The sequence below is a fragment of the Dendropsophus ebraccatus genome, chromosome 1 (genome assembly GCF_027789765.1).
Source record: "Dendropsophus ebraccatus isolate aDenEbr1 chromosome 1, aDenEbr1.pat, whole genome shotgun sequence".
Taxonomy (NCBI): domain Eukaryota; kingdom Metazoa; phylum Chordata; class Amphibia; order Anura; family Hylidae; genus Dendropsophus; species Dendropsophus ebraccatus.
Window position 1 is genome coordinate 33,649,745 of NC_091454.1, and position 27,990 is coordinate 33,677,734.

Sequence of the window (27,990 nt, forward strand, 5' to 3'; positions counted from 1 at the left end):
CCATGTATTCGGAACTTTTTTATTCCTTGTTGTTAAACACCTGATGGATAGTACTCTTGCTATGGAATACGGTATAGCAATTTGTACAACGGTTCAGAAAATTTTAGTATTGAAGTCTGTAGAAATTAACACTGATGTGCACCAACAATGCAGCATTCCTAATGATGTTTGCTTCATACATTGCTTATTTCTCTAGGTTAAGGCTATATGGGATATGCTTCTAAAATACTTTAAGTATAAGGTACTAGGTGGACATTGTTCTAAGGGTATAAAGGCAAAACTGTGGCCTCATACCTTGCATCAGAATACTTTTATCTCTGTACAGAAAAGTCTTCAACTAGGTTTTTCAATGGAGAGACATAGCACAAAGAAAAGAAAAAAAAATCAGTATACAACGAAGGGTAAAAATGCCATACAGTATGAAGCAGTTCACACACAGTCAAAACATTGTTAGTTGTTCTACAAATAATGGCCGCCATTTTGAAATAACAGCCGTTATTTGGCCTTAGAAGGATGGCCGCTCTAAAAGATGTCCGTCAAGCGGCCGAAAAATGACAAAAAGTGTAAAGTTGTACTGTATGTAAGGGCAAGACATTGGGTGTGTAAACTAGAAAGAGAGGACGTCCACAGAAACCTATCCTATATTGACTAAACCTTTTTTTTTAAAAAAACAAGTTTGAACACAAACTAAGCAAAATTGCATCCTGGAGCTTTGATCCCATGCGATTACACTTTTTCAGAGCACAATGTACAACATCTTTTGGTGCTAACTTTCTAGTATATCCTTTAATAGGCTATTAAAACAGGATCTAAATAATAGGGTATTGTATTTTTTTAAATTAAAATTCTTTCTTTTTTTCTAATCTTAATAGAGCTGGCCTTGCTTATCTAGTTTTAGATAATTTCTATATACAGATGTTATATGGGCACACAAATATATATGTTAGTAGTCGTACTATCTTGATTCCTGAGGAATTTGTTTAAATTTAATATGTTCACATTTTTGAGTATAATGGAAATGATTATGGTTATCAATACACTAAAGTTTAAACAACATTAATGATAATTTAGACAAGAAATCGCTTCATTTGCTTTTAGTTGGCCTATTTTCTTATTTTCTTTTTCTTTTTTTTTTACTTTATTTCTATTCAGATTTAACACCTGCAATCCATCCTTACATCTTCTTTCATGACTAACAGGATATAATGCCTTTTCTGTACAATACACAGTAACTATATACAGAGACATTGGCCTTAACAGTCACCTACTATAATATATGCACAAACTGCCACTGTGTTCTTTGGATGTGAGAGACAACAGCTGAGTGTCGTATGGTTAAACATTTGACATAATAAAGCTTTAAGACATAATCTGGTAAATAATATAGACATATATGTATATATTTTCAGGCTTGAATGTTGCAGTCTTTTTGTTCATAGGAAGGTGCATTAACAATAGGAAGAATTTTACTTTGTTGCTACATTATTTCTTACAAAAATGGGATAAGAATTGGCTTCAATCTCCTTTCATTGATCATTGTTGTCAGTTGGATTATTTCCCTTATCTTGATTCTTGTTGCCCTTCTTCTTCTTCTTCTTCTTCTTGGTTTCCTCCTTTTTACCAAAGGTTATAAAGTTACTTTTATGACCTTGGGCTGATGGTTGATCCTGGCGGATCGAAATGATGGCTGGGGATCCTGGGATAATAAAATTCTCCGGAAAATCTGGTGGTATTTGTGGTACTGGTTGTTTTGGATTGCCAGGTCCATATTTGAAGGTCCAGCTGTTGCAATTCACACCAGCTCCTACTGGGGGAGACACTTCTCCTCCTTCTGGTTCTGTAAAAGAAATTATACAAATATAAAATATCAGCCAAACGACAACACTGCCAGCTGCTAGTGAAAGCGCTCGATGCAGTGAAGTCCACAATTATGATAAATTATATATATTATGAGTAGCAATCTTTTTCCAGGGGCTATCCAGAGTTAGAAAAAACATGCCCGCTTTATTAAAGGTAACCCAATCAATTGTAGTAGAAGGAATACGAGAGCATCAATGCTGGTGGTATTATTTAAATGGTGGTATTTCTCAGATTTATTGAGTGGCCAAGTACAAACACAATGTTTCGACCACTGGGGTACACTTGGTAAAGACCCCAGTGGTTGAAATGTTGTGTTTGTACATGGTCACTCAATAAATTTGAGAAATACTTTGCCACCATTGATGCTGCTGGATTCCTTCTACTATGTCAGAGAGACATGTCAAAAGTTTTAATTGGTCAAGGTCTGAGAGTTCAGACCTGTACCAATCATATCAGTGAAAAGAGTTAGGCTCATAGACTTTCATTATGAGTAATCACATGAAACAGAGCCGGTACACGAGAATGCTGAACCTGGTCTTCTACCAGCTTATTTTCATGATCCCTCAGACCCGGACCAATCAAAACTTTTGATATGTTGAAAGTTTTTATTAACGACAGTGACACTTTAACGCTGGATAACAACTTTAAGGGAATGATATTTCCAATAGGTGGCAGTGAGGATCAAGTATTTTTGCTTTTTTGGAGGAGAGGCATGGCATAACCTAAAATGACTAGAGGCTATGGTTTACTAAGTGTGAGCCACTTTTCCATCCAAAACATCCAAGGCATGTCTATAACGTCCTATGGCATATGTAAATAAATTGTCCATATTATATAGTCCTTTTGAACAAACTGTTAAAAATCAAACACATAGTATAAAACAGTAGCTATATAAACTATTTGGCTCTCATGACTGTATACTTAATTTACTTCATATATATTCTATTTGATTAGAAAAAAACAACTGATTGCATATTAGAAAGACCAATTTATTTCCCAACCCAGACATATGCTTCTAGCATTACATCCACAAAGCTCTGTAATTAATATCATTATGTAATGATTTAGAAAATTAGGGCATGTAAACTGTTATATTTTCAGGCACAGAATAGAGGACACTGCAAATCCTAATCCCAAACACACAGAGTTAACCAGATTTGCTTATGAGCTCAGCTTTATCTGCCTTTTCAGGAAATTAAACTTCTGTCTGGTTCACCACAGAACATTACAGATCCGTATCTGCCAATTGAAGCATTGTTGGGAGCTTCCATGCATCTGATTCTCCTAGGTCTAATAAAATCCCTGTCAAAACTTATTAAGGTCATATCAGGAATAATAACATTTAAAAAGGTAATATCTATTTCTATTGCTCTCTGTAGCAAACAAGTTCAGCAGAATAATATTTTACTGAATGAGTAGTAGATGCTTGAAACAAACCTCCAGCAGATGCGGTCGTAAAATCAACAATAAATGGATTTATACCGGCATAAAAATATATCTAAGCTAAGATTAAAAAAAGGACCATATGGTCTTTTTTGCCATCAATCTTCTATGTTATATAATTCTATGTCGGATATTAAAGTTTAATATTAAAGTTTTCATCCTCTTTGGAGTGACCTTTTTCCCTGGTGCATTGATTTTTAACTAACACATTTTACAGAAGAATGAATTCTAGGGCCTATTAGCTGGACACAGATTGGAATAAACTATAATGGGAATGGTTGCTATTGATTTGTGCTACTTCAGCTGAAAGGTCAATGGCTTTAGGGCTCACAATACTCAAGCACCATAATATGGCAAATTCTATGGTGGACACTATACCTCTGCATACCTCCATATAGATGTGTCCTTTCTTAATTTTTCTTATGGGTCAACACAAACCAACATCTACCTTACAAAAGATAAATAAAAATGTGTCTATGTGTGGCCTCCCAGTGGTTGGAATGTGAATTGCAACCAGTGTCGGACTGGTCCACTAGAGGACCAGAGGATCCTCCAGTGGGCCTCAGCTTTAAAACCTGCACTAACACCTACTAAGATGTTGTTTCTCACTGGTTCTTTATTGGTGGGCCCCCAGGATAATTTCCTCTGGAGGGCCCCAGATACCCCAGTCCAACACTAATTGCAACCCGATGAAGGCTATGGTGGTATGTCATGATATTTTATTCAGTTTGTATCATAAAAAAACTGCAGTACACATATGATTATTCCTATATGTCCACATATTATTCAACTGCAACAATTAGCTTACACCTAAATGAACCAGGACATACTTGGCTTTATAAAATTGTTCAGTGTTGGGTGGCTAGGTGTCTGATCACTAAGACTCTTAATAATCTTAAAAAGGGAGTAGCTTACATGTACAGCACGAGCACTGCTGTTCCGTTCATTGTCTATGGAACTGTTAGAAATAGTGCAGACATTTACTATGGAGTCTAATATGTGTCACTTCTAATCAGGATTGGTGTATATTTTGTTCCAATATCTTGTGACTGATTTATTATTTTTTAAAAGGCGCAAATGATAAATTGGGCCCTAATCCCGGATTGTTCAAACTTTTGGGTGAATATTTAAAACACGCAGATTTAAAAAAACTCAAATCTAAAAAATATTCGCCCATTGAATACTGGTTCATATATAGAACTTTGACCAAAAATGGCTGAAAAATCCATTTATTCACCTAAAAATAGGTGCAGAGCCCTTGATAAATCTCCCCCATAGTGCTTGGTTTCTGGAGCAATTTCTAAACATAGGTATACATATTTTATTCCGTGCAGCAAGCAGTATTTATTATTTACACTTAGAGGTTAATATGGAGGTAAACTAAAAGCTTAACATAGTGAGCATAAAACATCTGTGAAATGCAGTCAAGCAACTGCTAAGTGTGGTTATATAATGGATAATATACCACAAGGTCGTAGGGTTAACAGGGGGTAGTGGAAGAGGGGCTGGTGCGCAACTTTTTAATGAAGTAAGTGTTTCAGTTTATGAGAGTAAATGATAAATTCCAGAAAAAGGATAAAAGGAATATCAGGGCGAATAGGACTCTGAGGCAGATTGTATTTGACAATGACAGATGGAAAGTTTGAAGAACAAAAGGGAAAGCATGCAAAATTAAGCTGGAGAGAGTGAGTGTGAGAGTTTAGCAGATTGCATGGAATTAATTGTGAATAAAATTGCCAAGCCAGACTAATCACTTGAGAGCATTTTTATAATATTTATAAGTTTCTATGTTACATGGACAAAGAAACTACTGTACTAACAATCTTACTGACCAAGAATGAGAGAAAATGCATTAGACCAAATGTAAGCCTAGATGATAAATGGCCATAAAAGCACAGAGCTGAGATCACATTAGTTACTGCACTTAGCTGTGTAAGATGGATATTAACTTAAAATGCCACACTGTTGATGTTTTTTTTTTTTTTTTGCTGTAAGTTTGTATGTCCTTGAACATCGGTCTCCAAACTGCGGCCCTCCAGCTGTTGCAAAACTACATTTCCCATCATGCCTGGACAGCCAAATCCAAAGGTTTAGCTGTCCAGGCATGATGGGAGTTGTAGTTTTGCAACAGCTGGAGAGCCGCAGTTTTGAGACCCATGTCCTTGATTATTTAGCACTAGTGGATTTTTGTTCCTAGCAGAACCACTACACCCTGTCTAACTTTCTAGGCAACCAAAAACAAAGCAGTTTTCTAGCTGTCAGTTTGCAGGTGTTGCGAACATTAGATCAGGTCCAGGCAGAGCCACACACTTAGGCCATGTTCCCACCTAGTACAGGTCGCGGAATGGCGGGTGTCAGAGAAGATCATCCCTGCCGGTACCAGCCGGATGATCTTCACTTCTACTCAATTGGGATGCGGGCACATCCGTGCGCACCCGCATCTCAATTTGCCGCTGCACACAATGGAGCGTGCAGCGGAAGCTCATCTGTCCGTGCTCCCCTGGTGTCCTCTTATGGATCTCCAATGTCCCCTGTTGATCACTGATGCCTCTAGCCTGCTCAACCAATCAATGACTGAGAAAGGACAGTGCTGTGGCCAGTGATTGGCTGTCACTCCCCAGATGTGAAAGATGTGACAGAACAGTGTCACGGCCAGTGACTGGCTGAGCATGCTGTCACTCTTGTCTCAGTGGAGGCAGCTGCCATCAGCAGGGGGAAACCGGGGAAGCATGGATAGGTAAGCATTGATGAGCAAACTTGCTGGTCCGCACCAAAACAGCTAAATGCCTGCAATAATTTAGCTTTTTTAGTGCAGTTTGTTTAAAGTTTTGTTTCCTCAAAGTTCGGCGAACCCTGTTGAACTGAACATTCAAAATTTCGCTCATCTCTATCCGAAACCGCTAAAGATGCTACATGAACTGACACAGATGAATTGCTGTTTTAGAGTAGTTGACTGGGATAGCTGTATGTGAGGACAGCCAGCAGGGCACTGTGTCATTGACAGACTTGGGTAGAGTAAGTTTTAAGAAGTATGTTAAGGGGTGAGAAACACATTAATTTAGAAGGGAATCAAGAAAACTAAGCTTGTTAGGGTTCTCAACTGTCCCTCTATCTGTCTGCTATTCCTTGTGAATTTACTAAATGTACATTATAAAAGTAGGGGGGAAAGGCATAGGATAATGACAGCAAAATTTGACTACACTAGAGATGAGCAAATCATAGGCTGTATCCATGTTTTCCAGGCAGTTCTCCGACTGCATCCACCTTCTCCAGGAAGCAGGATTTAAATGGCGATCGTTTAGGTTCATGTATACCTGAATTTTCAGTAGTTTTGCTCATCTCTAGATACACAGGTCTACACAGAACCTGTGAGAACAAAACATAAATTGGGTTATCCAGACTTAGAAAAAACATGGCTGCATTCTTCTATAAACAGCAGCACCCTTACCTCAAGGCTTAAGCAGATTTCGTTGTCCGCCCAAAGAATCGACATGCCATTTCATTGGACAGATGGTGGAATCTGTCTAAACATAGAATGAAGATTATGGCACGAGTGAGAGTCAAGAGGGACTGAACGGGGGCAAATGGCAGAATCTGCAGGATGTTCTCCATGCGGATTCCGAAGTCTGAACGCCCCCTAATACCACACATTATTTCGGGCAGGTGTGGTACTTTTTTCTAATCATGGATAACCCCTTTAGGAGGATAGTTTCTCATGTAAAACTCTGCCTGTGTTTGCTACAGTGGATGTACTGGGACATGCCTGCCTCCCCATAAATTCTATACATCGGAGGCTTCTCCTATAGATGCAAAATAATTATGTTTGCAAAACCGCACCCTAGTTTATTTTAAATGGGTTAGGGCAACAGTAATTGTTCTTACTGTGTGCGCGGAAATCGGCACCAAATCTCCAACCCACTAGTACAGTAGGATGGTAGGGATAGATTATATTTATGAGCTAGCAAATGTTTTAGCTCAGTTCATAAACCTGCCAAATGCAGTATGTTATATACATCAGTCCCTTGATTTATGTTTAGCCCTGAAGATGCAGAACTAGTTAGGTAATCCTCCGCTAATGTGAGTGAAGAAAGATAATTTTCTTGTATGGTAATAATTGAAATTGTAATTAAATAACAAAACGGCTCTATACTTGACATGAACCTAGGGCTAATAACCCCATTGTTTCCGGTTATTTCTGGCACAATCAAGCATTGACTGTAATTATTTGGAAAGCTTCCGGATCTTAATGCACGCACTCCCTAGATCTACACATAAAGAACAGATGCAGCGCTCTCTATTTTTAGCATGCCCTTTTCCATCTGAATTCTCCCCATGCTACCAGCACTGTCTGCTTCTCCTATCTTCCTTATTCAGATTATACACTAATGGTAGGAAAACACAATCTACGATGGATTAAACCTGTACTTCACAAGCTGTAATATGAAAAATGTATTACATTTGTGTATTTATATGAAATGCTTATATATTTTCATGCAGGTTTTCTCTGCAGCACTGTACAGGGAGAATGGCGTGCAAAGCAGAGCTTCCCCACCCTCCATTCATTCAGCAACGCATACAATTCCGGTCACTGATTTTCTCAATGAACACAGCAGATTTTGTAAAGCGACGTCTACCACAAGCTTATACCGTAGACATAGAAAAATGCAGAAAAAACTCTTTTACTAAGGATGTGTTATGCATATTATAAGTGACATTAGCTACATATAAACAGTCATGCTAAACATCAAGCACACTAATGTAATGCTGACATGTCTATTGCGTATATACCCTGAGGCTATTGTTATTCTTCCTCATTTAGAAAATCCCATATAAGCACAAGGTGATAGAGAACACGCAGAGATGATGGTGGACACAGGACGCAGATGCTTCTCAGAAGGATGTCTGGAAATGCAGAGCTTTCAAGAGTTAAATCTAGAAAGAGCTAAAATGATCTGGAAGCAAAACTGAGCCGCTCTAGCACTTTGCCTCTGAACGCTGCCTGCAGAGTTCACAAGTTCAGGACAGCATTATATTTAGTATAATCCTCATAGGGCATATTTTCCATTAGAGAAATTACAGCCACAAAACAACTGTATAATAAGATGATTATCTAGTTGACTGCATGGCTTCATCTGCTGCATAAAAAACTTACAATAGTATGTCAAGAAATAGGTATTTTTACTACTTTTTGTGCTGATCTTAATTTAATCCTTAGGGTTCATGTGAAAATGTATGTTATCACACATGACACGCATTCTTATCTATAAACCTCTCTAGGTAAAAGTATAAGGCTGTGTTCACACAGCTGTATGATTATTTTTCCAGTGCTTTAGCACATTTATAGCTCCATAGGCTGTAGGCATGCTTTCTTGACAGTCCTAGGGCTGCATCCGACTTCTGCATCCAGAGGGAATCGAGTGCTGAGTGTTCAGATTTAGATAACGTTGCATGGTACTTCATTTCTGTTGAATTGGGATGCAGGTGCATTCGTGTGTGCTTGCATCCCAAATCGCCATAGCACACAGTATAAAGTCTGGCCGGAGCTGCACTTTCCATTGTGTGAACTGACAGTTCTGTGAGGCTGCTATTCAATAAATAGCGTCTACACAAAACTGACATGTCTGCCTTTTCTGCGGCCGCTAGGAATCCCAGACGGAGTGTATACTATGTGTATACACTCCATCCGGGATTCCTCTGACTTCAATGCAACATACATTTTCTATTAATCATGGCCAGTGTTGCAATTTGCAACAACGGGTGTGATTAATAGAAAATTTACGTTGCGTGAACTTAGCTTAGAATTAAATGTTCTTTAATCATTAAAAGGTACTATACTTAAAGGGGTTGTTCAATAAACAGAATATGGTTAAAGCCTTCTGCTTGCCATTGCTCACATTCTGAGATTCCACGTCTCAGTAGTATGCCTTCTAAGGTGTATTTGAGGGGGGGGGGGGGGGTCGAGGGCTAGCTCCTAAGTCGAATGCATTGTTTTTGGGCAAAATTACATGCTATGTCCAGTAGCTGCACAGTGCCCTCCTCTGTGTCTTGGAAGGGACAGTTGGGAGAGAAAAAGTTTCAGCACTGGCAAGCAAAAGGCAGTCTTTCGCTCACTGGACAACCCCTTTAAATTGACTCTGTACCCACAATCTGACACCCCCCCCCAAACCACTTGTACCTTCGGATAGCTGCTTCTAATCCGAGATCTGTTCTTGGGTCCGTTTGGCAGGTGATGCAGTTATTGTCCTAAGAAACAACTTTTAAACTTGCAGCCCCATGCCCAATGGCCGGGGCTTAGAGAATCTGTGTCCTAATTTTGCATCAAGCCTCCGTGCCTCCTCCCCATCCTCTTCATCATTAGGAATGCCACTGGAACATTTTCTCCTGTCTGAACATTGCATAGGTACCTTAACAATCTAGCTCATGTGCCGGGCTGACACAGCTGATGAATAGGAGACAATCTGTCTGGAGCATTCCTAATGATGAGGAGGGCAGGGAGGAGGGACAGAAAGGTTGTGCCAGCCTAATGCATACACAATCTAGGCCCGTTGGGCACGGGGCTGTCAGTTTAAAAGTTGTTTTTTAGGACAATAACTGCATCACCTGCCGAACGGACCCCTGGATTAAAAGCAGCTATCTGAAGTTGCAAGCTGTTTGGGGGGGGGGGGGGTCAGATTGTGGGTGCAGAGTCGCATTAAGATACTCTGTTTAGACAAATCAAAAGGCAATTGGTAGGTACAGCAGCTTGTGGTGATTTATCGATAACATCAATTGCATGACTCTACAATTCACAGATCTTTTGCTATAATGACAACCACAGATGAGTAGGGTATACATGGGATACAGTGGTAGACATATAACATGTGCAACAGGTTCAGCTGCACAGGGGGCAAGGCCAACAGAGGGGCCCTTCAGGCCTGAACTCTGAGCCTCAGCCTAGAGGGCCCCTTTACTGTGGTGGGCCCCGCATACTTCACTCATCTATTAGATATGTGAGCCACGGACAGCCACAGTGGCGCCACGCTCCGGCCCTGCCTCGGGACGTGCGCACCAGTGACGGCACCTGGCATCCTGATAACTTGGAGGACCACTGGGGGTCAGGTGGGGTATTGTGTGTGGGGATGGGGGTCTGCCAGGTTGGGTAGTGTGTGGGGAGATGGTTCCACAATTGTTATTGTGTCGGTTATGGAATGTTTTGCTTGTGCCTAGGCGTTATAGCAAAGTTATAGTTTTGTATTTTCAGTGATAGTTGGTTTCTATACAGCAAACAAACTATATGACCAAATGACTAGAATTTTCTTCTCTGTGATTTCTGTAAATATTTAAAGTCCTTTTAAGAAGTCAAGAGAAAAAACGTTGCAGAGAAAATGTGATCTGGAAAAACAAGGTCTGCACCTCCACAATATATTCAATAATCTTTATTATAATTAAATTTTACAACAACAAGAGGAAGGTAATGAGATGCTAAAATCATTCATTGTGGACTTGTTGGAGTTCGTATTACAGCACAACTACTTTGTCATCGATAGAATATTTTACCGCCAGGTGTCCGGGACTGCAATGGGTGCACGTCGTGCGCCCTCCTACGCCAACCTATTTTTAGGTTGGTGGGAGGGCGCGCACATGTACCCGTTGCAGGAATTTAAGGAGGGAGTGTTACGTTGGTATCGTTATATCGACGATGTTTTGTTTTTCTGGGTAGGCATATCCACCTCACTTATAGGATTTTGACATCAGAGGTAGATTTCCTCGATCTCAAGATACAGATGAGGGACAATAAGATTCGGACGAAACTGTTTCAGAAGGAAACTGCGACAAACAGTTTACTGGCATGTGTGGTGGTGGGGTTTTGTGGGGGGGTAGGAAGGGAGGGAGGGATAGCTTGGATAATAGTTGGGAGGGTTGATGTTGTTTTGCAAATGGGTGGGGGGTATCACATAATTATGGTAGATATTAATTTTTGTATATATGTCGACACATATGATATTTTATCACATCATCATGTAATAGTATTTTAATTTTCATATTCATCACATATATATTATTGTTAGTAATTACTTAATTATTCAACACAGATTACAATTTTTGCACTTTTGACATTTTTTGATCACTTTGATCACAATACACGTCTTTTATTGTGTTTTTTTTTTTCTTTTGTTCCTCTTTACTTTTTGAACGATCCGGTGGGAGGAGAGAGAGAAGAAAAAAAAGGAAAAAAATACATTCTTCAAGTTGCCCTATGTTCAGCAAACAATGTTGGAGCTACATTGGACTCCACTGATACTTGGTCCGGGACTCTATGTTATGAGCAGGACCATGAACCTCTGATAACCAATTTCAAGAGCAACTGCTATTTCATTATGTATGGTTTCCCTTTGGGAGTCACACTTATGTGCCCAGCAGACCACTGCATATTAATTGGTATACTAAGCTTACTATAGAAGCATGACTGATTTATTCATTATGATTTATGTTATTAATAGTGATGTAGTAGGTTTTGCTATATGATACTACCCCATATGCAGCTGACATTTTATTTGATACATGGTGAAGGCGCATGCGCATGCGCATGACTGGTATTTGGGAGTTTTGTGTTTGGCATGCCCTCGGTTCCATGCATGTCATGGGGCTCAAGGTACCATTGAGCCTCATGACATTTGGGATGCCGAGCGACTTAGATATATAAGTATAAAATTGATTTCTCTGTAAATATTGGTACTTTTCCATCTTGAATCTGTAATTTAAGGCACATACGCATTTGACGATGGTCGGTATGCATAATATTATACTAGAGAGTGTGCGCACATCTATTGTTACTATGGCCAGGTAGTTTGCCTGTTCATTTTAGGTAAATATGTATAGTAGTTTTGGCAGACACCAATAGGTTTGTGATTTCGAGCGCGTGCGCATAGAGAGTCGGCTGTCAGAATATGAGTGTATTGAATCTACTATTTGCTTGCATTTAGACTATGGAGCATGCGTTGTATTATGTTTATTTTTCACGGCGCTTGCATATTGACTATGGGGCAGTAGCTGGATTGCAAATTCCTGATTGTTTGATATGTTTTTCAGGTAATCACATGACACGGAGGCTCTGGTGACGCGTCCGGTCATGTGATTTACCAGCAGTGATTAGTTTCTGGCATGTGACTCCTGTGGCTCCGGATAGTCACATGATACGGAGGTTCCGGTTACGTAGCTGGTCATTTGACCTGAACTATCCGGGGTCACAGGGATGCATATCCAGTCCGGAGATTGGATTGTTTGGACGCTGGCGGTAACACAGGTGAATGTGGCGTCCTTAACTCCTTTGGGATTATGTAAGATGTGTCCGGACGTAATGGGAAACCAACGACTGATGTAAGATATTGAGTTTCAGATCCATGTTTTACATGCCCCCTATTACAATAATCAGACTTGGACTTGATATGCACTATATATACCATCATTATGACACAAGACAAGTACCCCTGATAAAGTCCACGTGACGGAATGCGTTGGGTTAATCTACCTGATCCATCCGTGAGATAGCATATGTGATTGTTTATATTATTGCTTATTTATCTTCTAATTTATATTTCTCACTTTATTGTATATTGTTTATTTCTGCTTCTTTTTCAGGAGATTGCTTTGCTCCATTTCACTATATGCACTCGCACTTTGTGGCACTTAATGATAGGGTCAGACAGTTTACATACACCTCTTTGCACTTTACATCATCATTGTCATATTTATTATTTCTTGCTATCTCTGTACTATTATGTGGGGTGGATCAGTTTCTCACTGTGTCTCATTGGGGCCAGTGATACGATCATGTGTGTGTTTTAAAAAGGTTTTTAACTTTGTGTCTTTTTTGATTAAATTATAATAAAAATTATTGAATATATTGTGGAGGTGTAGACCTTGTTTTTCTAGATCACATTTTCTCTGCATAATATGGTAGTCTTAGGTCTAGATAGGACTAGCACTCCAGTGCTATCACATGTGGTGCCCGCCTAATGTATATAGTGAAGAGAATAAATATTAGCAATGGTATTTTATTAATTCTATGTATACTTCCTGTAATTGTACTAAAGTCGAAAAGCAAATTATATTACATACTCTCTAATAACTCTGCTTGACAAATGGCAGCCTTATCTAGTAACATCAGCACTACAGGCAGCTGTTCTCATTTCACATATTAAAATTAAATATAAAAATTATACTTCTGGTATGACGCACAAGACAATGAAAGATGAATACAATATTTGCATATATATTTCCATCCACGCTCCTGTTAGACTCTATTCATAGGGACGGATAATTATATTACCGTAACATTAGGAAATTACAAAGTCAATGAAGAACATTATTACTAACATTAGTGTTTTTGTGGATAGGTCTGAAGTAGATGAGTACATTCTAAACTTCTTTCCCTAGACATTTACTCCATTTACACAGATAAAACCTGTAATTATTCAGTGTATAGTACCTGATAGAACACAGGTGTATTACTTCAACTATTCATTAGAATAATTGAGTATTATAAAATAAGATCTGAAATCAATATACTGTAAGTTCATAGGATGCAATTAACTGTAATGTAACTGTTTCATTATTGTAAGCGCTCTGTATAACATATAACATTGCGGGGCTTTCAGCTTCCAGACCTGCCAAATTAATGTAATTATATGTGTGATTGACATGCCAAAAATCCTCTTATATTTGATTAGAATTAGCCTCATGAATAATGATATATGAACTTTATTGTAGTTGCATTGGATGTATTTTTGTGCTTTATTTACAGTATAAGGCTGGGTTCACACTACGTATATTTCAGTCAGTATTGTGCTCCTCATATTGCAACCAAAACCAGGAGTGGATTAAAAACACAGAAAGGATCTGTTCACACAATGTTGAAATTGAGTGGATGGCCGCCATATGACAGTAAATAACTGCCATTATTTCAATATAACAGCCGTTGTTTTAAAATAACAGCAAATATTTGCCATTAAATGGTGGCCATCCACTCAATTTCAACATTGTGTGAACAGATCCTTTCTGTGTTTTTAATCCACTCCTGGTTTTGGTTGCAATATGAGGACCACAATACTGACTGTAATATACGCAGTGTGAACCCAGCCTAAGGGTAGCTTCACACACAATGGATCTGCAGCGGATGTTACCCTGTGAATTCCCTTTTCATTTATTTTAAATGAGAATACATACTCGCAGCGGGATTGACAACCCGTTGCGAGTACGTAAATGCTGCCCGTTAACCCCCTGCTGGCTGCAGCATACTATACCTGCTTCACGCCCGGGCATGCTTCGGGGGTTCCCAGTTGGACGTTTCGCTTAGCCAATCAGTGCACTGCCGCGCCTCAGTCATTGATTGGCTGAGCAGGATGTGCAGACGTCAGGAGCGCCCAAAGCAAGCCAGAGCGTGGAGCAGGTAAAGTATGCTGCAGCCAGCGGGGGGGTTAATGGCATTTACATACTCACAGCGGGATGTCAATCCTGCTGTATGGCTTTTTCATTCAAAATAAATGACAAGGGATCCACAGCGGATTTCACTGCGACTTTGCAGCGTAACATCCACTCCGGATCCGTTATGTGTGAAGCTACCCTCCTGATTTTAGTTTAAAAAATACTGAACAAAAGACTGACGGAAACAGTAGGTGTGAACATGACCTAAGTTATACAAATCACCAATATACACTTATTACGGAAAATGCTTATAAAGTGCTTTTTTCCTGCACTTACTACTGCATCAAGGCTTCACTTCCTGGATAAAATGGTGATGTCACGACCTGACTCCCAGAGCTGTGCGGGCTGTGGCTGCTGGAGAGGATGATGGCATGGGGACACTAAGGGACACAGGGCACTGGAGGGACACTGACCATCCCCCTCATCTCCAGCAGCCACAGCCCACACAGTTCTGGGAGTCGGGTCGTGACATCACCATTTTATCCAGGAAGTGAAGCCTTGATGCAGTCGAAAGTGCAAGGAAAAAAGCACTTTATGTGCATTTTCTGTAATAACTGTACCACAATCTTGGTTATTTTTTGTACAATCATGAGTCATTTTCTTGATCCTTGCTGCTTGGCTGGTTTCTAGCTTCTTTTTATTTGCGCTGATGATCTGTTACTATAGTCTTGCTACAGTGCTTACAGGGAGTCTGAGATGGTCTATGATCCACCTCCTGTGTAATAATTGGTTCAGGTTGCCATTCTCTCCCACCTCATTGTAGCTCTGACTCTTCAAATTGGCTACTGTACATACACATTATTATTACCACATGCTATGAAGCTGATATATAACAAACTGATTTCCAGAACAGAGGAATTAACCTCGGCATGAACATATGCATACGTTTATTTAATTGAACCATGTTTTAGATGTAGCCAGTGCCAGCTGTATAGGTGGAGTAGTACTATCTCTCTCAAGCAAAGTTATGCTATCAGAATAGTGTGCTTTGAAAGCAGCAGGGGAACCTGTCTATAAGAGTTTTCCCTGTTCCCTTGCATACTGTACTTTCCAGGACACCCTATGCTATTAGTATACAGCGTAGTTTACAGCCATAGAAAAAGAAGCTGAGACAATGGTAGTCCCTGCTTCACTTAACAAACAGCAAGCTGGGGATGCTATATGCATGCCTACCTTACTGTTAGCCTAGCACAAATATAATCCAGTGATGGTTTAACAGCACTCACTTACAGTAACTGTTTATGTGACAAGGTTTCCTGGGAAAATCAGTTGGTGCAGTATACAGAGTATACAGTAAATTAGAGAATTATTAAACATTGCTGGTTTACAGTGTTGTTCTGGACAGGGTGTTTATCAGTAAGCCACTCATGCAGATAGAATTTTTTTTCCTTAATTTGTGAAATTTACCCTACTTTTCTAACAGAAATATAATGCAAATTTGTTTTGCGCCAATTTTGCTTCCTTTTTTTTAATTTTTTTAACAGCACTTACTTTTTTTTAAGTGAAAGTGGCTTATTAAAATGGGGAGTGGGCTATCATAGCCAAATATACTATCATTTATTAAAGAAATTGTCCATTGTAGTGGACATTGTTTATTATTATTTATTTAAATTACTATAAATGTTGGAAATAGGTAAAATATTATTGTAATGTTGGGTTGCTATATTTTTCATTACAAGATACACCGTTAGCAGCACAAAAAAATACTAATAATTAATCAAAGAAACATAACAGTATCTATTCACCATAAAGTTTGTGTTAATGTTACATCAAACAGCAGGAGATTTTCTGTCCGCAGTGATAAATGTGTAAATTGTCATTCACCACCTCTCTTCATTCACACTATAAATCATATTGGATGTTCCGCTAACAAGTATTTTCATGCATCTAATTAATGGGAAGAGGGGAGAATGAACATTTTATTTATAAGGAGCTACTGTGTGCATGAATATGATTTCTGATCATTTCCTTAAGGTTTTGGATCAATCTGTTCAATTACTTTATGCTGTTTCTCTGTTTCTGCAGTACCCAGAGGCAAAGGAGGACCTACAGAATAACATAAATAAATTTGGCAGTTGACCTGGTTATGCTTCTCTCAATTAGGAAGCTCTTTGTTTAGACAGAGGAGGAAAAAAAATGCAGCATGTGTATGTTTCATTGATAGTCTCCTGCATGAAGAGAGAGAAAAAAAAAGTAGAACATAAAAAACATTCATTTTAAAGGGGTAGTCTGGCCAGGAACTGCAGAATGCCTTGGGGGGGGTGGGGGGTGGATAACATGCACTTACCTCCCTGTCCACCCATAATGCTCGGGTCTCCGATGTGCGGCTGCTTCCAATTTCTAAGATGAGACCTCGCAGGCCCACTCAGCCATTTAGCGGCAGAGTTGAGACACTGCTACAGCCCATAAATAGTTAAGAGAGCCTCTATCATCACATCTCAGAATCTGGAAGCAGCCACACATTGGGAACCAGATAATCCAGACAAAGAGAAAATGTATGTAGGCACTTACTGTTAAAAAATCTTCTTTATTCTTGCGAAACCATTAAAAACTTGCAGAGCGTGCAGCAGTGGACGTGAAAGCCAGTAAATTACTAAAAGGTGTGACAGCTGTTTCCCGCGCTCATGCGTGCATCCTCAAACACGTGTCTGAGGATGCACGCATACGCGTGAGAAACGGCTGTCAGATCATTCAGTAATTGAATGGCTTTCACGCCGACTGCTGCACACTCTGCAAGTTTTTAACGGTTTCGCAAGAATAAAGAAGATTTTTTAACGGTGAGTGCCTACATGCATTTTCTCTTTGTCTGGATCTTTTGCATATGTACACTGCATTTCCCTTGATGAGCACCTTGTCACTTTCCTGCTGTATGTTGGTAGTTGTTGGCATTATTTCCCAGATAGGAGGTTGCTGGTTTGCTTTTCCTTCTATTTCACATTGGGAACAAGAGCATCGGAGTACTAGTGGAAGCATGGGAGCCAGGGAGGTAAGTTAAGGGTCCTGGACAAACAATCCCTTTAACACCACAGTCAATATTGTGTCTTTAAAACAATGGTTTCATGCTGTCTAATATTTTACTTGGTAGCTATCCCTGAGCGTAAATGAATGAATAGACAGGTGTCGGTACTGACGTTTGATATATTTATATTAAAACGACCCTGTACCCAAAATCTGCCCCCCCCCCCCCCCCCCCCCAACCACTTGTACCTTCGGATAGCTGCTTTTAATCCAATATCTGTCCTGGGGTCTGTTCGGCAGATGATGCAGTTATTGTCCTAAAAGAACTTTTAAACTTGCAGCCCTGTGCCAAACTAGCCTAGAGTACCTGTGCCCTAACCCTGCACCACCCTCTTCGTCATTAGGAATGCCCCTGGCAGGATTTTTCTAATCCCTCTGCAGTGAACACTGCACAGGTGCCTTAACACAGCTGATGTAGATGAGAATACCTGCCTGGAGCATTCCTAATGATGAAGAGGGCGGAGAGGAGAGACAGATAGGTTGTGCCAGCCTAAAGCACACACACTCTAGGCCACGGCAGTTTGGATTAAAAGCAGCTATCTGAAGGTACAAGCCATTTGGGGAGGGCAGATTGTGGGTACAGAGTAACTTTAAGCATTATAGTATGCAACTGAATTATTTTTTTTTATTATATGGATAACCCTAATTATAATTTAGATTTTTTTTTTAGCCAGTCTTCAGCTTTACATTGGATGTTCAAATTTTAATCATCTCAAGCTTTGCTTTATCTTGTTTTACTATGGTGCTCAAAACTGTACACAATGGGGGAGATTTATGAAAGGGTGTAAATATACGCCTGGTGTAAACTGCCCACAGCAACCAATCACAGCTCAGCTTTCAGCTCTTGTAAAATATAAGAGGAGCTGTGATTGGTTGTTGTGGGCAGTTTACACCATGTGTATATTTACACCCTTTCATAAATCTCCCCCAATGGTTTATGTGCAGCCTAAATAGTGATTTGCAAATTATTAACTATATGTGCTCATCATGTGCATCTATGTTTTTTTATGCATCCAATGATTTGATGCGCCTTGGCAGCAGCTATTTGGCACTGATTGTTACAATTCCTTGTACTGCCTACCAAGACCCCCCTCCCCCAAAGCCAGTGTCTTCCCATTTAGTGTGTAATAGTAAAATGCACTTTACATGTATTGATTTTGAACTCAATTTGCCACTTTTCTGCTTTAGTCTCCAACATATCAAATCTGTCTGTGATAGAATAGAACACACCAAATCATCTTATCGTTGCTCTGTCCTTTGCGTTCAGCTACTCGAAATGCAATCTTTCACATTATTTTAGCTTTTTAGACATGTTATAAATAATTAAAGGATAAAACCTGAAATAGTTTGCTTAAAATTTTAAGCGAGTACACTTGCGATACATTAGTGTACATCAAGAGCTAATCTTATGCTGAGTTACTGTCTTTCTTAACCTAGATTTAGATAAGTTCTTAAAGCAGACTAAAACCTCCAAATCTGCAAGACTTGCAGATCGTAGTTTGAGTATAATGTGATTATATGGAATATCAATCAATGGAAACATTTAGCTAAAGCAAGATTTGCTGTGCAAACAATTCCAATAATAGTAATGAAAGTATAAATGATATATGAGTAGTATTGTTTATCAATGTGCATGGATTATTTTATGACTAAAACACTTTTATAAAGCCATAAGAAAACTTTCCAAGAAGATATATTGTTTAACTGACAGCAGCGTTTAAATGCCGCAAAAAAAAATAAATCTGCATTCTAACATATTTGATATCGTCTGAACTATTAAATTATCACATTCCTGATCTTGCATGGTAAGTGGCATAAGAGAAGAAAGAAAAAAAAAGCAGAAAAATGCAAAAATTCCAGATTTTTGATCACATAAAATCAAGAATTTTTTTTATAAAATGTGTTCAAAAAGTCACATTTAGGCAAGCAAGATACTAATAAAATGTACAGATTATGGTGCTTAAATGCTACTGGAGTAATTTTCTACACATTCAGGGGGAGATTCATCAAACTGGTGTAAAGTAGAATTGTCTTAGTTGCCCCTAGCAACCAATCAGATTCCACCTTTCATTTTTCAAAGAATCTGTGAGGAATGAAAGGTGGAATCTAATTGGTGGAATCATGACACCCCCAGAATGATTTTTTTTGTTTTTTCTGATTTTTTTTTTTATTTCAATTTAACTACGCAGATATTTGTTTTCTGGTTTTTCAGCATATTTTATGATAAAATTAAATGTGTCATTGCAAAATACAATTGATTTCGCAAAAAATAAGGGCTTATGTTGGTCTATAGGTAAAAAGGACTACGACCTTTTAAAAATGAGAAGTACAAAAATGAAAATTGGCCTGGCCAATTAGTAGGTTAAAGAAATAACTCAAAATGTAAGTGTATGTATTAAAGTACAAGTGCATCTCAATAAATTAAACTATCATCAAAAAGTTATTTTTTTTCAGTAATTCAATTAAAAAAGTAAAACACTTGAATGATATAGACTTTTTTAGTGCTTATTTCTGTTAATGTTGATTACAGCCAAGGATAACCCAAATTTCTTCTCAGTAAATTAGAATAATTAACCCACAACACCAGCAAAGGCTTCCTAAGCATTTAAAAAGGTCCCTTTGGTTCAATATGTGACACAATCATGGGGAAAGCAGCTGACTTGACAGATGTCCAGGACGCAGTCATTGACACACTCCACAAGGAGGGTAACCCTAAATAGGTCATTGCTAAAGAAGCTGGCTGTTCTCAGAGTGCTGTATCAAAGCAAAATAATTTTATGTAAAAGGAAAAAGTGTTGTAGAAAAAGGTGCACAAGCAACCTGGATAACCGCAGCCTTAATAGGATTTTTAAGAAAAGGCCATTCAACTATTTGGAGGGGGGGGGGAGAGATGGAATGCTGCTGAAGTCAGTGATTCAAGAGCCACCACACATAGATGTATCCAGGACATGGACTACAAGTGTCACATTCCATGTGTCAAGCCTCTCGTGACCGATGTATAACACCAGGAGTGTCTTACCTGGGCCAAGGAGAAAAAGAACTGGACTGTTGCTTAGTGTACAAAGGTGTTGTTTTCAAATAAAAGTAAATTTTTGCATTTCATTTTCAATCCTAGTTGCTTGAGATCTAGTGTGAAGTTTTCACAGTCAGTGATGGTTTGGGGAGCCATGCCATCTGCTGGGGTAAGTCCACTGTGTTTTTTTAAGACCAAAGTCAGTGAAGCCATCTACTAGGAAATATTACAGCACTAAAACATTCTGCCAACAAGCTTTTTTGGGATGGAATTTTAATTTTCTAGCAGGACTTGGCAGCTGTCCACACGTACACGTGCCACGTGCCAAAAGTACCAATACCTGATGTAATAACCACAGTATCACTGTTCTTGACTAGCCAGCAAACTCACCTGACCATAATCCTATAGAGAATCTACAGGGTATTGTCAAGAAGAATATGAGAGACACCAGACCAAGCTGAAAGCAGCTATCAAAGTAACCTGGGCTTACATAACACCTCTGCAGTGCCACAGGCCTATCGCCTCTGTGCCACGCCACATTGATGCCGTAATTCATGTAAAAGGAGCCCCGACAAGGTATTGACTACATTTACTGTACATACTTTTCATTTGGTCATTATTTCTGTGTTACAGTTGGTCTTATATAATATTAACATTTTCTGAGATAGTACATTTTGGGTGTTGCCTGGCTGTAAGCCATAATTATCAACTTTAACAGAAATAAACACTAGAAAAAGTTCACACTGTTAGTAATGCCTCTGTATAATATACTGTATGTGGTTCTCTTTTCAGAGGATCAAGTAATTAGGTAGTTCAGCTCTCCCAGCCAGTGCACGACCAAAATCCAGGAGATATGGAAGAAAAAGTTCGGAGGTCAGCACATCCAATAAAACTTCGTCTTTTATTTGTATTCCATTAACCCCTTAAGGTCAAAGCCTATTTTCGTTTTTGCGCTTTTGCTTATTCCATTTTAAGTTTAAAAGTCCATAGCGCTTGCATTTTTTCACCTAGAGACGTATATGAGCGCTTATTTTTTGCAAAACCAATTGTACTTTGCAAAGACAGGCATTATTTTTCCATAACATATGCTGCAAAACCGGAAAAAAATCATTTGCGCTGTCAAATTGAAAAAAAAACTAATTTGTTTTGATTTTGGGGAGTTTTGCATTTACGCCGTCCGTCCTATGGTAAAACTGACTTGTTATGCATGTTCCTCAAGTTGTTACGATTACTATGATATATAACATGTATAACTTATATTGTATCGGATGGCCTGTAAAAAATTCAAACCATTGTTAACAAATATACGTTCCTTAAAATCGCTCCATTCCCAGGCTTATAGCGCTTTTATCCTTTGGTCTATGGGGCTGTGTGAGGTGTCAGTTTTTGCGCCATGATGTGTTCTTTCTATCGGTACCTTGATTGCGCATATACGACTTTTTGATAGTTTTTTATTACATTTTTTCTGGATTTGATGCGACCAAAAATGCGCAATTTTGCACTTTGGAATTTTTTTGCGCTGACGCCGTTTACCGTGCGAGATCAGGAATGTGATTAATTAATAGTTCGGGCGATTACGCGCGCGGCGATACTAAATATGTTTATTTATTTATTTATTTATTTATATTTATAAAATGGGAAAAGGGGGGTGATTTGGACTTTTATTAGGGGAGGGGATTTTTTATTAATAAAAACACTTTTTTACTTTTTTTTTTACTGTAACTAGAAGCCCCCCTGGGGGACTTGTATATAGACAGCACTGATCTTTCATAGAGATCAATGCTGTGTATATACACAGCAAAGATCGATTAGATCGGTCATAGATTACTATGGCCTGCTGCAGGCCATAGCAATCTATTGCCGAGCCGGGATCAGTGTCATTCCGACGCTGAGGCCCGGCACGGCCAGAAGAACGGATCTCCCCCCTGCGATCGCATCGCGGGGGGGAGATCCGTCCCACTAGACACCAGGGACGTGCGGCGCAGTGCCTCTAAATGCAGCTGTCAGGTTTGACAGCTGCACTTAGAGGCTTAATTAGCCGGCGCGGCAACGGGACCCGCGCCGGCTAATAGAGGCACTGCCCGGCTGCACGTGTCAGCCGGGATCAGCGCCGAGCGGCACCATGACGTATCAGATACGTCATGGGTCGCTAAGGGGTTAAAAAAGACATATAGGCAGATACAAAAATAAGAAAAGTACACCTCTAACGCGTTTCTGGCTGTTCGCCCTTACTCATAGATGATTTGTACATAGGTACGCTGGGATAAATATAGGGGAAATAAGCACATAATCCCTCCCATGCTACACCTGAATCGCATTACTTTCCTCATAGACATTTAAAGTGAAAGGACATGAAAAAACGCACATAAAGTGCACAGTGCCGAACTACAAAAATTACAAAAGATTTTTACAAAAAATACAAAACACAATATACATAATATACATATTTAATAATTCATGATTAAATCCAGTCTATGATTGAGTCCTTTGGGAGATGAAGAATCCAACATAAGAATCCAATATCCTTCACGGTTTAAAAGTTTCTGTCTCCTATCACCTCCACGATCCGGGCAAAAAACTCTCTCTATGCCCCTAATAGAAAGTGAAGAAACATCTCCTGCATGGACTAGAGAAAAATGTTTAGCCACATTTGATGGATTTTTGGCGTTTACATGTGTATCACCATAAATATGTTCACGTAAACGGTCTTTTAACCTACGGCTAGTGCAACCTACATAACCAATTTCACATGAAGTACAAAAAACATAATAAATTAACCAAGTAGTGTTACAATTCACATAACTTTTGATTTTGTATTCTTATAGTCTACCTTGTTTGTAATTATGTTGGTTTGTTTAATGTATTTACAACAGTTACATCTCACTCCTCCACATTTGAAATTGCCCTTGGTGTTTAACCATGTGGGGTTAACAGAATGTGTCTTGATATGAGAAGGTGCCAAAAGGCTACCCAATGTGGGAGGACATCTGGTGGAGAAATTACAACCACCCTGTACTATTTGTTTTAATGTACTATCTTGGTATAATACAGGTAAAAACCTTTCAATAATGTCCCGTATGTCAGCAAATTGTCGTGAATACGTAGTGACAAACGTGGGCTTTCTTGAAAAGTTAGTGGAAGATTGTCGTTTGTTATATAAGAGATCTTTGCCAAGATACCAAGATAGTACATTAAAACAAATAGTACAGGGTGGTTGTAATTTCTCCACCAGACATCCTCCCACATTGGGTAGCCTTTTGGCACCTTCTCATATCAAGACACATTCTGTTAACCCCACATGGTTAAACACCAAGGGCAATTTTAAATGTGGAGGAGTGAGATGTAACTGTTGTAAATACATTAAACAAACCAACATAATTACAAACAAGGCAGACAATACAGAATATAAAATCAAAAGATATGTGAATTGTAACACTACTTGGTTAATTTATTATGTTTTTTGTACTTCTTGTGAAATTGGTTATGTAGGTTGCACTAGCCGTAGGTTAAAAGACCGTTTACGTGAACATATTTATGGTGCTACACATGTAAATGCCAAAAATCCATCAAATGTGGCTAAACATTTTTCTCTAGTCCATGCAGGAGATGTTTCTTCATTTTCTATCATGGGCATAGAGAGAGTTTTTTGCCCGGATCGTGGAGGTGATAGGAGACAGAAACTTTTAAACCGTGAAGGATATTGGATTCTCATGTTGGATTCTTCATCTCCCAAAGGACTCAATCATAGACTGGATTTAATCATGAATTATTAATATGTATATTATGTATATTGTGTTTTGTATTTTTTGTAAAAATCTTTTGTAATTTTTGTAGTTTGGCACTGTGCACTTTATGTGCGTTTTTTCATGTCCTTTCACTTTAAATGTCTATGAGGAAAGTAATGCGATTCAGGTGTAGCATGGGAGGGATTATGTGCTTATTTCCCCTATATTTATCCCAGCGTACCTATGTACAAATCATCTATGATTAAAGGCGAACAGCCAGAAACGCGTTAGTGTGTACTTTTCTTATTTTTGTATCTGCCTATATGTCTTTTTTAATGGAATACAAATAAAAGACAAAGTTTTATTGGATGTGCTCTGAACTTTTTCTTCCATATCTCGTGGTTCTCTTTTCAAACTGAATAAAAAAACCTTTTTGATTCTAATTTATCTAGATCCACTTGTATCATTAATGCAAATATTTTTTATAAGATCTTAATAAAGCAAATATGAATTACATCTTCTCTCACACCCAGAAACGATCTAAACGGGTCATCAATGTCCTATCATTGAAAACCAAGTCATCAAAAGAAGCAGGGTCCATTTTTCAGTACCAGATACAGGGAACTCCCGTATTTTTGAAAGAAGCCAGAGGGGTTAGACCTGAACTAATCAAAAATTAAACGGGTTATCCCTACATCAGTGTTTATCCTCAATGCTCATCAATATTCAGAACCTACATGGTGAATAGATAGAGTGTTGACCATGCACACTACTGTTCTATGTATATGGGAGACATTTGACCTCTTCTCTTGGGATCAGTGGGGATCCCAGGAAGTTGACCCTAAGACTAAACTAGTTATCTCGTTTACTGTGGGTTTAGGATAAATTTTAATGTTGCAGAAACAAAACAGCAGTCTAACACATACTAATGACTGGAGAACGTGAGGCAGGCACGGTACGTTGGCAAATAAAGTCCAGCACCATAGCGGTATTGTATATTCCCCAATATAACAATTAAAAATATTAAAGCAGAAGTCTGGCGAAATTTTGTATTGTCCCCCAAAAGTCATACAAATCACCAATATGCACCTATTACGGGAAATGCACATAAAGTGTTTTTTTCCCTGCACTTACTACTGTATCAAGGCTTCACTTCCTGGATAACATGGTGATGTCACGACCCGACTACCAGAGCTGTGCAGGCTGTGGCTGCTGGAGAGGATGATGGCAGGGGGATGCTCAGTGTCCCTCCAGTGCCCTGTGTCCCTCAGTGTCCCCCTGCCATCATCCTCTCCAGCAGCCACAGCCCGCACAGCTCTGGGAGTCGGGACATGACATCACCATGGTAACCAGGAAGTGAAGCCTTGTTGCAGTATTAAGTGCAGGGAAAAAAGCACTTTATGTGTATTACCCGTAATAGGTGCATATTGGTGATTTGTATAACTTTTGGGGGGCAATACAATACTTTAATAGAAATTTTCGCCAGACTTCTCCTTTATATATGGTTTTTATATTGGATAAATAAAAGGAAGAATCCACTTGCACAACAATATTGTGGTGGTGGACTTTTATTGCTACTGAAATAGAAATCCTGGAAAGTTCATTATTAACATATCATTTTATGGTGCAAAATATTTTTTTTTAAATATGTTTTTAAATGCATTGAGGGTTTATAAATACTTCACCAAATATAATGGTTTCACTGTTTATAGTCTAGCTCTGGAAACTTTGAAAAATGATTAATGTGTTGTTCATCACCCAACGTATCCATTGATGGATACGACACATGTCCATGTGAATATATGGTGGTATGCTCCCAATACATGTCCTATTATAAGTGTATTATGCTAGCTATAGAAGCAATGCTTATAAAGCAGAATACAGTGCAGACGGGGGCTGGGTTCACACTATGTATATTTCAGGCAGTATTTGGTCCTCATGTCAGGTCCTCATAGCAACCAAAACCAGGAGTGGATTGAAAACCCAGAAAGGATCTGTTCACACAATGTTGAAATTGAGTGGATGGCCGCCATATAACGGTAAATAACTTCCATTATTTCAATATAACAGCCGTTGTTTTAAAATAACAGCAAATATTTGTCATTATATGGCGGCCATCCACTCAATTACAACATTATGTGAACATAGCCTTTCTGTGTTTTCAATCCACTTCTTGTTTTGGTTGCTATACAGCCTCAAACATACAGCCTCAAATATACGTAGTGTGAACCCAGCCTAAAGGTGCCATTTGTTTGACTGTACAGGCTTTATGCCCATGACAATACAATGAAAATGAATCCCCCCCAAAAATGAGAACAAGAGCAGGGTGCATAAGAAGGATAAAAAGAAAAGAGTCAAATTGAAAGAAAAAAAAACAGGCAGAAGGAAAAGTGAATTAGAATTAGATGCAGCAGGGAATTGAAAAAAGCAAAACAAGATAAAAATGTTGAGTGCATGAAGACATCAGTAAGGCAGACGCTCTGCTTGTAGGTTTAACACTGACTTCATGTATTTTTAATCATGTTATTTCAACTAAAGTCAGCAGTAAATGAGACAGCTCTAATGAGACAGCTCTACACTTCGACTCCAAGTATTTCTCTTACTAGGATTCTTAAAAAATATGCAGAAACTTTTATGTGGCTAGAAATAAATGTTGAATGTTTGTTATAAAATATATTTTACATCTGTATCACATGGCCTTATAGTCTGCTATTATGGTTTAAAGGGATTCTGCCTCTTTCTTTTTACCCTACAAACTGTTGCTATGGCTCGACAGGTTAAACATTAATTCCAATTATTAGTGACATTGACAAAGGGCCAATGTGCTTATAAGCTAAGTAGTTCCCTCCATCAGGCTTAAATTGGGGAGCTGATGAATTCCTGATAGACCACTGCACCCCCCCCTTCCCCCATCCAAGAAGCAGGCCTCTCAAATTATCTCCATCATCAACATTTTCTCCTTCAGTACTATCTTTCTGCCTGCCATCTCAGTATCCATGTTTGAACAGCAAGCCAATGAATTTTTCATGAAATCATATCTGTAAAGAGAGTCAGAGATGAAAGACAGGAAGATTTTGATTAACAGGGATCCTCTGCACTTTCCCTGCTTCCTGGTGGTCAGTCAGAAAAGAGGGGGAGGCAATGCAATTGCATTGTTTAGAGCTGATCTGACCCCCTATAGCACAAACAGTGTGACATATTTCAGGTGTGTACCACATATGCCTTATGGGTTTGAATGTTAGTTAAACACTGTATGAAGATAGATCTACTGTATCTATCAAATCCATCCCGGAGCTTAAAGGGAATCTGTCACTAGGTTTATGCTGCCTTAAATGAGGGCAACATAAACTAGTGACAGAAATGCTGAACAGATCAGTGTATTACTTACAGCATTAAGTTCTCCTAATATGCAGGAATATAGGATTCTTGCCACACCCCTTATCCCCCCCCCCCCGCCCTCCAGCTTCT

The 27,990-nt window shown here is 38.9% G+C and overlaps 1 protein-coding gene across 1 annotated transcript in view; it reads right to left on the minus strand.

Annotated features, from left to right (window-relative positions):
• Positions 1-668: 668 nt before the first annotated feature.
• The window catches only part of LOC138791867 (protocadherin alpha-C2-like), a 61,229-nt gene continuing 33,907 nt past the window's right edge, over positions 669-27,990 (minus strand). The window contains exon 4 of the mRNA XM_069969241.1: positions 669-1,837. Coding sequence (XP_069825342.1) covers positions 1,527-1,837 — 311 coding nt within the window. The 3' untranslated portion in view covers positions 669-1,526. The remainder of the gene's footprint in view (positions 1,838-27,990) is intronic.